This window comes from Xiphophorus couchianus, chromosome 9, assembly GCF_001444195.1.
Source record: "Xiphophorus couchianus chromosome 9, X_couchianus-1.0, whole genome shotgun sequence".
NCBI classification, from domain to species: Eukaryota; Metazoa; Chordata; class Actinopteri; order Cyprinodontiformes; family Poeciliidae; genus Xiphophorus; species Xiphophorus couchianus.
This window is the reverse complement of record NC_040236.1, coordinates 905273-917752: the sequence shown is the minus strand read 5'-3', so window position 1 is coordinate 917752 and position 12480 is coordinate 905273. Positions and strand designations below refer to the sequence as shown.

Sequence of the window (12480 nt, the reverse complement as noted above, 5' to 3'; positions counted from 1 at the left end):
CATACTTGTTGCTCCCCATCTCGGCGCCTGTACGTTGGGGTTTACCCCGGTGAACGAGAGGGTAGCATCCCTCCGCCTACGGGTGGGGGGACGGGTTCTGACTGTCGTTTGTGCTTACGGGCCGAACGACAGTTCAGATTACCCACCCTTTTTGGAGTCCTTAGAGGGGGTACTGGAGAGTGCTCCTCCTGGGGACTCCCTTGTTCTGCTGGGGGACTTCAACGCTCACGTGGGCAACGACAGTGAGACCTGGAGGGGCGTGGTTGGGAGGAACGGCCCGCCCAACCTGAACTCGAGCGGTGTTCTGTTGCTGGACTTCTGTGCTCGCCATGGATTGTCCATAACGAACACCATGTTCAAGCATAAGGGTGTCCATATGTGCACTTGGCACCAGGACACCCTAGGCCGCAGTTCGATGATCGACTTTGTCATCGTTTCATCGGATCTGCGGCCGTATGTCTTGGACACTCGGGTGAAGAGAGGTGCGGAGCTGTCCACTGACCACTACCTGGTGGTGAGTTGGCTCCGGTGGTGGGGGCGAAAGCCGGTCAGACCTGGCAGGCCCAAACGTGTTGTGAGGGTCTGCTGGGAACGTCTGGCGGAATCCCCTGTGAGACGGAGCTTTAACTCCCATCTCCGGCAAAACTTCGAACACGTCCCGGGGGAGGTGGGGGACATGGAGTCTGAGTGGACCGTGTTCCGTGCCTCCATTGTCGAGGCGGCCGATCGGAGCTGTGGCCGCAAGGTTGTCGGTGCCTGTCGCGGCGGCAACCCTCGAACCCGTTGGTGGACACCTTCGGTGAGGGATGCCGTCAGGCTGAAGAAGGAGTCCTATCGGGCCTTTTTGGCCTGTGGGACTCCGGAAGCAGCTGATGGGTACCGGAGGCGAAGCGGCATGCGGCTCGGGCGGTTGCTGAGGCAAAAACTCGGGCGTGGGAGGAGTTTGGAGAGGCCATGGAGAAAGACTTCCGCATGGCTTCGAGGCGATTCTGGTCCACCATCCGGCGTCTCAGGGGGGGGAAGCGGTGCAGCACCAACACTGTTTATAGTGGGGATGGTGTGCTGCTGACCTCTACTCGGGACGTTGTGAGCCGGTGGGCAGAGTACTTCGAAGACCTCCTCAATCCCACCAACATGCCTTCCACTGAGGAAGCGGAGCCTGGGGACTCTGGGTTGGGCTCTCCAATCTCTGGGGGCGAGGTCGCCGAGGTGATTAAAAAGCTCCTTGGTGGCAAGGCCCCGGGGGTGGATGAGATCCGCCCGGAGTTCCTTAAGGCTCTGGATGTTGTAGGGTTGTGTTGGTTGACGCGACTCTGCAATATCGCATGGACATCGGGGGCAGTTCCCCTGGATTGGCAGACTGGGGTGGTGGTCCCCCTGTTCAAAAAGGGGGACCGGAGGGTGTGCTCCAATTATAGAGGGGTCACACTCTTAAGCCTCCCTGGCAAGGTCTATTCAGGGGTCCTGGAGAGGAGGGTCCGTCGGATAGTCAAACCTCGGATTCAGGAAGAGCAGTGTGGTTTTCGTCCTGGTCGTGGAACACTGGACCAGCTCTACACCCTCAGCAGGGTCCTGGAGGGTGCATGGGAGTTCGCCCAACCAGTCTACATGTGTTTTGTGGACTTGGAGAAGGCGTTCGACCGTGTCCCTCGGGGAGCCCTGTGGGGGGTTCTCCGGGAGTATGGGGTACCGGGCCCTTTGATACGGGCTGTCAGGTCCCTGTATGACCGGTGTCAGAGTCGGGTCCGCATTGCCGGCAGTAAGTCGGGCTCGTTTCCGGTGAGAGTTGGACTCCGCCAGGGCTGCCCTTTGTCACCGATTCTGTTCATCACTTTCATGGACAGAATTTCTAGGCGCAGCCAAGGTGTTGAGGGGATCCGATTTGGTGGCCTTAGGATCTCATCTCTGCTTTTCGCAGACGATGTGGTCCTTTTGGCTTCATCAGATCGTGATCTGCAGCTCTCGCTGGATCGGTTCGCAGCCGAGTGTGAAGCGGCCGGGATGGGGATCAGTGCCTCCAAATCCGAGGCCATGGTCTTGAGCCGGAAAAGGGTAGAGTGCCTTCTCCGGGTCAGGGGGGGTGTCCTGCCCCAAGTGGAGGAGTTTAAGTATCTCGGGATCTTGTTCACGAATGGGGGAAGAAGGGAGCGGGAGATCGACAGGCGGATTGGCGCAGCGTCTGCTGTCAAGCGGGCGCTGTACCGGTCCGTCGTGGTGAAGAGAGAGCTGAGCCAAAAAGCGAAGCTCTCGATTTACCGGTCGATCTACGTTCCCACCCTCATCTATGGTCATGAGCTTTGGGTCATGACCGAAAGAACGAGATCGCGGATACAAGCGGCCGAAATGGGTTTTCTCCGTAGGGTGGCTGGGCTCTCCCTTAGAGATAGGGTGAGAAGCTCAGTCATCCGGGAGGGACTCAGAGTAGAGCCGCTGCTCCTTCACATCGAGAGGAGCCAGTTGAGGTGGCTTGGGCATCTGGTCAGGATGCCTCCTGGACGCCTCCCTGGTGAGGTGTTCCAGGCACGTCCCACCGGGAGGAGGCCCCGGGGAAGACCCAGGACACGCTGGAGGGACTATGTCTCTCGGCTGGCCTGGGAACGCCTCGGGATTCCCCCGGAGGAGCTAGAAGAAGTGGCTGGGGAGAGGGAAGTCTGGGCCTCCCTTCTGAAGCTGCTACCCCCGCGACCCGACCTCGGATAAGCGGAAGAAGATGGATGGATGGATGGATATTAAATATATCCCTGTTGCTTTTACAATAAAATTTAAGGTTTTACTGATTATTTTTAAGTGCTTAAACTCTATGGGCCTTTCTTACTTAAGTGAGCTCTTGCAGCCCTACACCCCATCCAGAGCCCTGAAGTCTGAATTACAACAATTCTGCAAAGATGAGTATCCCAAAATTCTATCATAATGCTCATTGCAAGTTGGTGCAAAATGCTTAACTGCAGTTTTTGCTGCTGAAGATGGCAACACCAGTTATATAGTTTAGGAGGAATCACTTTTCACACAGAGCTATATACTGTATTTCTTCTTAATAATACCACTTCCCTCCCTCCACAATTAAAAAAGATCAGCGAGAAAACAGCTTTCAAAGTTTCAGAAGAATTGTTCCCATGAAGAACAACCTGAAGGTGTTACCAAAAGTTGTTACATTACTTTACAATAACCTCACCCACCAGCATCGACTGTCAATTAGCATTGGGACTTATGGCTCTTTGAAGTGAAATGATCCAGGAGATTTGGTTTCCTTCTAACACCTGTTCAAAATATACATTTGTGAAAGTTTACATTTTTCTAAGAACAAGCTACTTTATCCCCAAAATATTATTTATGCGTGAAATTCACAAAACAGTAGAATAATCTATTTTAAGCTAAATTAATGTATACTCAACAGGTCTAAAATACACCCCAAGTATGTTCTTATTTTCTGAGGGATTCCTCCAGAAAACTTTCTAAGCCCAGTGGGAGGGGTGCTAGAGCAGTCCACCTGTGCTTCCCTCTATTTTTATGTAAACCTTTTTTATAGCTGACAGAAAATTTAACTAGGTAATGATGTCTTATTGGAAGACATTAACAATACTTAAACAATTAAATTAAAAGTGATGTGTTGACAATGTTAATGAGCTAAGAGTTTACCTCAAACTTTCAACCTGCTGGACAAAAGCAATGACAATAGTGAGTGAATAACCAATAAAGCCCAGTATGTTGATCCGAGTTGCAAAGCACTAAAACCACTTTTGTTGTGTGTTGTTTTGTATCTTTGATCAGGCAATTACTCTAAGTTTTTAGATCATATCTCAGATTTTTTTTTATTATTTAGTGTAAGAGCGGAAATACTTTTTATGGAGTTGTTTTTTACTGAGGAAATCTGGCGCCATTATAGGTCAATTTAACTTAACCTCCCAACTTTCCCTTGCGTGCGAAGCCCGAAGTTGGACTAAAGAATGTCTGGGAAATAAACTGTTTAGATAGATAAGAATAATAAGTGGCTTATTTGGCACTTCTGAAACGAAGTAGATGTGAAGTCAAAAAGGTCTGAATACTCCCAGAAAAAACCCAATACACATTCAATACAAAGGCAGCCAAGAGTCCTACGTAAAACACACGCAAGACACGAGTAATGTTATTGGTCAAAACTTGCCAACTCACAGCAGTGAGAATGAGAATGTATAAAAACAGGCTGACTCCAAGAATAGAGGGAGATTTTGGGGGATTTTTTGGAACCAAGATGTTTACTGACGAAGTTGTAAGATGATCTGTGGAAGAGTGTAATAAATCTCCACCCGCCGTGGCCTGCAGCAAAAGGACTCGTCTCTGAGTATTATTTCTTATCTATAAAATATAATTAAGAGTTTAAGACCTTTCTAAAACCTACATTAGTAGTAAATAATGACATGATAATTATAGTGGGGTACTTTAGAGTTCATGTTGACACAGTCTAAATGAAGCCTTTAATATCTATCTTAGACTCAGTTGACACGATGCCATGGCAAGATCACTCTGCCCCCATGAGGAAGTAGAGCAGAGCTCTTACAACCACCGTTAAAAAACCCCAATAAAAATGTAAACAGTGACATGTATAAAATTTTGATGAATTATGCTCAACTTTGCATAAACATTACCTCATATGTTGCAGAAATCTAAGAATCTAATGTTTCCGGTGTCTAATGTGCATTTCTTCAAATACAAATTCAATCTACTCAAATAAGAGTAGCAATAATAATATTACTCAAGTAAAAGAAAAAAAATACAGTGCAGTAAAACTACTCTTATAAGTACCGGTACCTTTTTTGCAAAAAGTTGCTTAAGTAAATGTAACCATTACTACCCACTTTTGAACATAGATATACAAAATTGATAGCCTATTTTTGTTAACAAGTTTGACATGATAAATTGACATTAGCTAATGATCATTTAGCTATCATTACCTGCAACCAACAGCATTAATGAACTATCAACGGTTGTTTTGGGGGAAAACCTGTGCAAAGTTCTTTGCCTTTTACTGTTTTTTGCTGCCATGATTCTAACACACCTGAACAGCTCTGCATGACTCCGTCGCTGCTGCACAGGTGTAAAACCGGAGCGAGCATCTGAGGGCGCTTTTTTCCATAAAAAGCTGATCTATTCAGTCTAATTCTATGCTGCGGGCGGTGCACCACCACTGCAAAATAAAAGCCCCACACCTTCAGAATTACGTTTTTTTTGTTGTTCTTATTTGTTAAAACAATGTAAAGTGTGTGATATACATATACATAAATAGATCCTACATTTGTGCACTTTTACTAACCATAATCAGGGTTTGAAATGAATTTAAATGACATAAAACATTAAATGTTACTTTATTTTGAAAAACTAACACCCAGCATGACACTTGCTCCTGCCTGTCTAGCTGCGCCAAGGGTTGTGCAGCTAGAGTTGATTATTATGCCAGTTGTACACTCACCAGCCACTTTATTAGGTACATTTTGCTAGTACCGAGTTGGACCCCCTGTCGCTTTCAGAACTGCCTTAATCCTTCGTGGTATAATGCTCTGCTCACATATCAACAGCTATTGTTATTTTTATTTTATTTGAAATTATTTAATTGTGAATACAGTAAATAAATACAATTTGTAGAAATGGGTGGATATTTTTTATATCTCATGGTGCAGAAAAGGGTTTTTCTTTCTGTAATTTGCAGTGTTTGAACAAATATTAATTCTCCCTCCTCTTTCCCAGGTATTATTTATTTTACATTACATTTAGCATTCCTAATTGCACTTTCTGATCCATTTGACAGAAGGTTTGTTGCAGTTAATATTTGGAAGTTTGACCAAATTAGTTCCACAGGCAATACACCTCCACAAACAACTCAGTGGCATTTTTTACTTAAGTTTTACAGAGCTTACTTAATTTACTTAAGTTACTTAAGTTTTCTGTTGTATAGCTTTATACAACAGAAAACTGACAGATTTCAATAGCATGATGGAGGCATAATTGGATTTGTTGTACGGCACCTTTTACAGACAGAATCTCCAATTTGTACTTAAAAAATGTAGAGTAATAAATAATAAAATACCATCTGCTTGCTTTTATTCTATAATGGGCTTAATTTAGTTCTGCCTGCTGCTCTCATTTACAATCTTCACTGAAAGACATATTGCAACAGAATATGGTTCTTCTATATATAATGCACAGAAGTTTTTGTTTCTCTTTGTTCAGTCAAGTATGTCACAAAAGTTAATGTACATTTACTTGCTATGGTGCCTAGTATTAGTACATTAGTGTGAGAGAGTTTATTACCAGTCCTGACTTGAGAGTGTGTTTAGGTGACAGGCTGCCGGTGCTGTTGAGTGATGTCATGCTGCCATGGGAGGGTGTGGAATGTAGTGAGTCTTTTAGTGGTGGGGGGCTGGCTGGTAGTCCAGGAACAGGACCTTGCACTGAGCAGAGGCTCTTCTTCCTCTTTGATGGAGGGATGAGGGCAGAGGGAAGGAGCGCGGGAATCGCCTCCTTCTCTAAGGCCCGATACACAAGGTGCATGGCCTGAAAGAACATAATCTTCTTTAACAGTTGCATAAAGAGTTTTCTGAAACAGACATCAAAAAATGCTTCAAGTCTACACATAGGCACAAGTATCAAAAAACCTTTATGGCTGTTAAAATATCTGTATATAAGAGCACATACACTTCGACTACCTTAACTGGGATTAAAAACTGATACTTTCGCTAAAGCTTATTGTTAGAGTAGCTCGTGTTATCCTGAGCTGGCTCTGTAGTCATTGTGTCACAGATATGACTGCTGGAGGACATACTGACCATTTTTATTCACTCTACCTTTTCCCCCTTCTAAAGGTTCTGAAGAAACATGAAACTTATCAATTTTATGTATGCTGTTTTTATATCAAACAGATCTCAAAGGGCACAATCACACACTGATGATAGCAAGCTACTCCATAGTAGCCACAGCTGCCCTGTCACAATCTGACAGAAGCCATTTTGTGCCATTGGCCCTTCTGACCATCAGAAAGGCAAGGTGGGACCAAGGACACAATGGCAGGAGAACAGAAATCTAACCAGCAACTCACTGATTGAGGGACAACTCCTACCATCGTTGCCGCCATTGTTCCTATCATAATTACTGTTTGCAAGTTAAGGACATCAATAAAACTCACCACTGCAAATTCGTCCTTGTCCAGATGGCCGTCTTTATCAATGTCACTCAAATCCCAAACCTAATGATGTGAAATAAACAGGAGAAGAGTCAATGAGGTCCGGGATTAAAATTTGTTGAAAGCAAAACTGTAAAAAGAAAAAGAAGAAAAAAGAGAGACTTAGTGTCATGTTGGGTTCATGTCTTTCAGGGTTAGGAACACAATGAGGAGAACAGGAAATCAGATAAAGTTTATTTAAACAATGATGAAACATGAGATTGTGTGATTCTTGTCCTGTGGACGGGAAGCCGGGGTCTTCTGAACTCTGAAGACAGTGAGAGAGAGATGGTGAAATTGATGGCAAGTTGGACAAGTTGAATTATGAGGAACTGGAATGATCTTACTTGATGAAGTGGTTAGTTTCTACCAGGGGGAGAAGTACTGTGGCCTCTGGGGTTGTGGTCACTTTGCAGGGGGTTCTTGAGATAATCCAAGTTTCAGTGTGATCTTGACGGAGAGTTCTTTGGAGGCAGATGGAAGAGGATTGTGGTGAAGGACAGACAGGTAAGTACTTGTGAGGAGAAGTGAGGAGTGGTCCCGATAGCCAGCCGAGAAACCAGGAACTGTCAATGATTCTACATCTGACCTGAGGTGGAGAGGGACTCAGGCAACCAGTGGGTAAGATCTACGGCGTCACGAGGGGAAACCAGAAAGCCAGGAACTCAAGTTACACAGTGGGTTGAATCCAAAGTACCACGAGGAAACACATGGGCGAAATTCAACAGGAAATTATCGCTCAAGATAATCTTAGAAAACTCAGAGAGCAGACTCAGGGAGGCTCAGAGTACATTAACTGGCAAACACTCAGGTGTCAAAGTGCTGGCAGCCTGCTCCTCATATACTCCTAGATAACAAGGTGATTGATCACAGGTGCGCTGAATCCGGACAGGAGGCACACCCTCCAGGTAAGTGCAGCCTCTAGGCACCATCTAGTGGATGACGAGGGAAACAGCAGGCAAACAGAAAATCCCCACAAAGAGCCAAAACCCCAGTTCCCAACACTTAGAGGTGAGCAATCAGAATTGTGACAGCTTAATCAAGAAATATTCAGTCAGGCGACCAAAGCTCAGAGAAGAAACAGAGGATTATTGGATGAGTCATTCAGCTTCTCCCTATGTATGACTTAAAATTAAAACATTATCCACTAACTCTTAATAACCACAAATGGTATGTTCAAAAGCCTAGAGGAAGTCCTTCCTGTTTCGCCACAAAACAGGAAGTGACAATGACTCCTGTCTGGTAGGTCAGATTTTGGCAAAACTTCATAAGACTTGCCATTGGACTCGTACTGAACTGGACTATAGGCAATTTAAAAGATTTGCCAAATGCATCGCCAACTGGAGGTGTGCAGGATTGGTGTCAAAGTATCAACAATGGCAATGGGGTGACAGAGCTTTCACTGAGCTGCGGGCGAAAGGTGGGGGGAAGTGGTAACTTCTGACCTCCTCCATGTGACCTTGGGTCCTAGCTCCATACCATTTATGTGTTGCACCTCCTGGATCCCTAATAGTAAAATCAATTGCCATTTGTGGATGTTGGAAGTCTGAACTACTAGATTTTCCAGTGTTAGTTTAAACTGTTGGTATCGAAACATCCATGTTTCTCACAGTCTTTTCATGTAACCCGCTGGCTAGGGTTAACAGAGTTGCAGCATTCCAACAGTTCCTTATTCTCTTCCCATGCCATTGATGTCTTATTCCAGTAGCCAATTTGCTACTGGAATAGTTCCTCAACATCTTATGCAGGCCTTATCTGTGGCATCTTATATTTATTACACATATCTTAATATCTGAACTTATATGTTTTGATTTCTTCCTGTGTATGGATTACTTAGGTAATCCAAGTATGGATTACCATACTTGTTGTTTTTCTTCCCACTTGCAAATATCAGGATGCAGAATAGGGACATTTGTTGAGTATCAGTAATGTTCAGGAAAGTTCTGGCCTTTAGGATTCAGGTCGCATTTGAAATGATCGGATACATATCGAATATTCAAGTGGTCTGGGTTGCATTCGAAAAAAATCTGACTTGTATTTTTCAGACTATCATGAAAAGGTCAGATACATGTCGCATTATGTCAAAAAAATTGTAATTGGGTCACTTCAGGCCGCAGTATGAACACAGCCTTTGTGTTCACAGTGTGGAGGCTTGGACTAACGTAACAAAGGCTACTGTCAGTAACACACTAGGCCGCCAGGGACTCAAATCCTGCAGTGCCAGACATGTTCCCCTGCTTAAGCTGGTACACATCTGGGCCCGTCTGAAGTTTGCTAGATGGCTTTTGGGTGTTCCAAAAGAGTATTGCGAAAATGCCATATGGTCAGATGAAACCAAAGTAGAACGTTTTGGTGGAAACACAACTTGTCGTGTTTAGAGGACAGTGCTGAGTTGCATCCAAAGAACACAATTACTGTGAAGCATGGGGATGGCAACATCATGCTTTGGGGCTGTTTCGCTGCAAAGGACAACTGATTTGTGTACATGAAAGATTGAATGGGGCCATGTACAGTGAGATTTTTAGTGCAAACCTCCTTCCAACAGCAAGTGCATTGAAGATTAAATGTGGCTGGGTCTTTCAGCATGACAATGATTCCAAGCACACTGCCCTTGCAACAAAGTAGTGACTTAGTAAGAAGCATTTCAAGGTCCCAAAGTGTCCAAGCCAGTCTCCAGATCGCAAGCCCATATGAAATGCTCTAGGGGAGATCTGCATGGAGGAATGGGCTAAAATACCAGCTACAGTGTGTGCCAACACACAGAAAACGTTTGGCCTCTGTTGGGTTCTGCTGCGTGAGTGTTTGTGTGTACGCGTGAGACCTTCTGTTCTCTTTAGGATCTTTGCTGCAGAGAGAGGAGTTGCTGCTGCCTGCTGTAGACAATTGGCTCATCAGCAGGCTGCTGGATTTTGGCTTGTGCCGTCTGCGCCAGGAGCACTCGCCAGCCTCCAAGTGGCCTTCTTCACTCCCTTCCTATACCCAAACGCCCCTAATCTCATGTGGCCCTTGATTTTGGTTTGAGCGTTCCAGTCTCTAAGGGATTTTCACCATTTTCACCACTGTAGTGCACTTTTCTAAGGCCCGTCACCTGGTTCCACTCCAGAAGTTGCCATCCTCCTTTGAGACAGCTGAACTCCTCCTGAAACACGTCTTTCGCCTTCATGGCATTCCATGTGACGTCCTCTCAGACAGGGGTCCCCAGTTCATCTCCAATTTATGGAAGGAATTTTGCAATGCCCTTAGTGCCAGTGTGGCCCTGAGTTTTCATCCTCAAACCAATGGCCAAACCGAGAGGATGAACCAAGAGCTTGAAACTACATTGCGTTGCCTGTGTGTTTCTAACAGTCCTCCTGGAGCCCACAACTTCTGCGAGTGGAATACGCCCACAATGCTCATGTCTCCTCAGCAACTGGCTTCTCCCCTTTTGAAGCCTCATTGGGGTATCATCCACCATTGTTTCCAGCTGATGAAAAAGAATTGTCTGTCACCTGTTCGTCATTTCATCTGCAAATGTAGGCACATGTGGAAGAACGTCTCTGCCGCTCTAGACAGCACTTCTGTTCAGAATTGCCATCTGGCTGACCGCAAAGGGGTTCCTGCACCCCTGTATCAACCTGGACAAAAGGTTTGGCTTTCCACCAGGGACATTGACCTCAAAGCATCTTCTAACAAGCTTTCGCCCAAGTTTATTGGTCCCTTTAAAATTCAATCTGTCCTCAGCCCTATCTCTGTTTGCCTTAGCCCCAACCTGATGGCCTGCAGATTCACCCTGTCTTCCATGTCTCTTTGCTCAAACCTGTTGCTACCAGTCCCTTATGTCCCCCTTCCAAACCTCCTCCACCAACATTGGATATCGACGGACATCCGGATTAGCTGGTCAAGAAGATTTTTAACGTACCTGTCAGGCCAGGGGCTTCCAATATTTAGTGAACTGGGAGGAATACGGTCCCAAGGAACGTATTGGTCGGCTTACGTACATGGTCCCATCTTGGTCGGCTTGACCGTCAGGTGGCAGCTGTTGGGGGGTGGGGAGGTGTTGGTGGTGCTGCGTGAGTGTTTGTGTGTATGTGTGAGACCTCCTGTTCCCTTTAGGATCTTTGCTGCAGAGAGCGGCGCTGTTGCTGCCAGCAGTAGACAATTGGCTCATCAGCAGGCTCCTGGATATAAAGAAGGGTTGGAGAAGCTTTTGACGCCTGATCATTTATCTATTCTGGTAGTCTCAAGCCCTCTGAGCTCTAAGTTTCTCTCTGTGTTTACCAAAGCTATTTTACCTGTGTGTCTCCTGTGTCTTCAGGTGGCTGTCCACTTACCTGAGAGCATTCTCATTCTCCAGCCTCAGTGACACCTGCCTGCCTGCTCTTCCACAAAAAGATCCTGCAAGCAACTCCTGGTTCAAAACGTCTTCAAGTCAAACTCTCAGGACTATTGAAACCGAGAATGATCTCACCAGCAGAATCCAAAATCTCTCCAACCTCTTGCGGTTCTCACCCCAGAACTGTAAGATAACTTTTGATTTGACCTTTAAAAGGATTCTCATCTTCACCCTATTTACCCAGTGTTCTCTCCAGGCCCTGCTCAATCTAGATCTCCCCACCCCCCCAAAGGCTTCTGTGCTGAACATTTTTTTATACATATTGTAAATAAACTATATTTACATTATCATTCTGGTGTCTGCTGTGTGATTCTGCATGTGAATTAAAGAACTCCCAATGAGCATGGCACTGTCATTACCATCAAAGGATATATAACAAAGTCCTGAGATGAACTTCTGTTATTGACCAAGTACTTATTTTCCACCATAATGTTTGAATAAATTCTTAAAAATTCAGAAAAGGTGATTTTCTAGATATGTTTTCTCATTTTGTCTCTCATAGTTGAGGCCTATCTATGATGTCAATTACAGGCCTCTCAGCTTTTTAACAGAGATGTCATAATGTGGTGTGGCAGTGGACCCAGATGCAGCAGGCAGTAGATGTAGAAATAAATGGATGTTTTAATGAAGAAAATTAACCAACAAAATATCCAAAATCCAAGGGTACAAGAAAATCCAAAAACAAAACAAACTGGAAACACAAGGGAACAACAGGTAATCCAGGAAGGGAAGCATAGATAGTGACAATCAGGGTGACAAGATGGACTGGCAAGTTGTGACTGGGATAGACGAGCTTAAATACTGGGAGGTAGTAAATGGAACAATGGCCTAACTAGATGAGAAGAGTGATTGCAGGTGTGAGTAATTGACACAGGAGCTGGCTGAGGGGCGGGGAGAAGGTGGCACAGGGAAACAACGG

At 45.2% G+C, this 12480-nt stretch overlaps 1 protein-coding gene across 8 annotated transcripts in view; it reads right to left on the bottom strand.

The window, feature by feature from the left end:
• Positions 1–12480, bottom strand: part of eps15l1a (epidermal growth factor receptor pathway substrate 15-like 1a) — a 146184-nt gene that overhangs the window by 101110 nt on the left and 32594 nt on the right. For 5 of the 8 annotated variants that reach the window (XR_003596731.1, XM_028026750.1, XM_028026749.1 and 2 more), the window contains 2 exons: positions 7154–7213; positions 6283–6525 (listed from right to left, as the gene is read on the bottom strand). The exons of 1 other annotated variant lie outside the window; for it this stretch is intronic. Coding sequence is in view for 6 of the 7 variants with exons in the window: in XM_028026750.1 (XP_027882551.1) it covers positions 6283–6525; positions 7154–7213 (303 nt within the window). In the remaining variant the exon portion in view is untranslated. Of the gene's footprint in view, positions 1–6282; positions 6526–7153; positions 7458–7536; positions 7966–12480 lie in introns of those variants that run through there. 2 more of the 8 variants (XM_028026754.1, XM_028026755.1) reach the window with 2 other exon arrangements.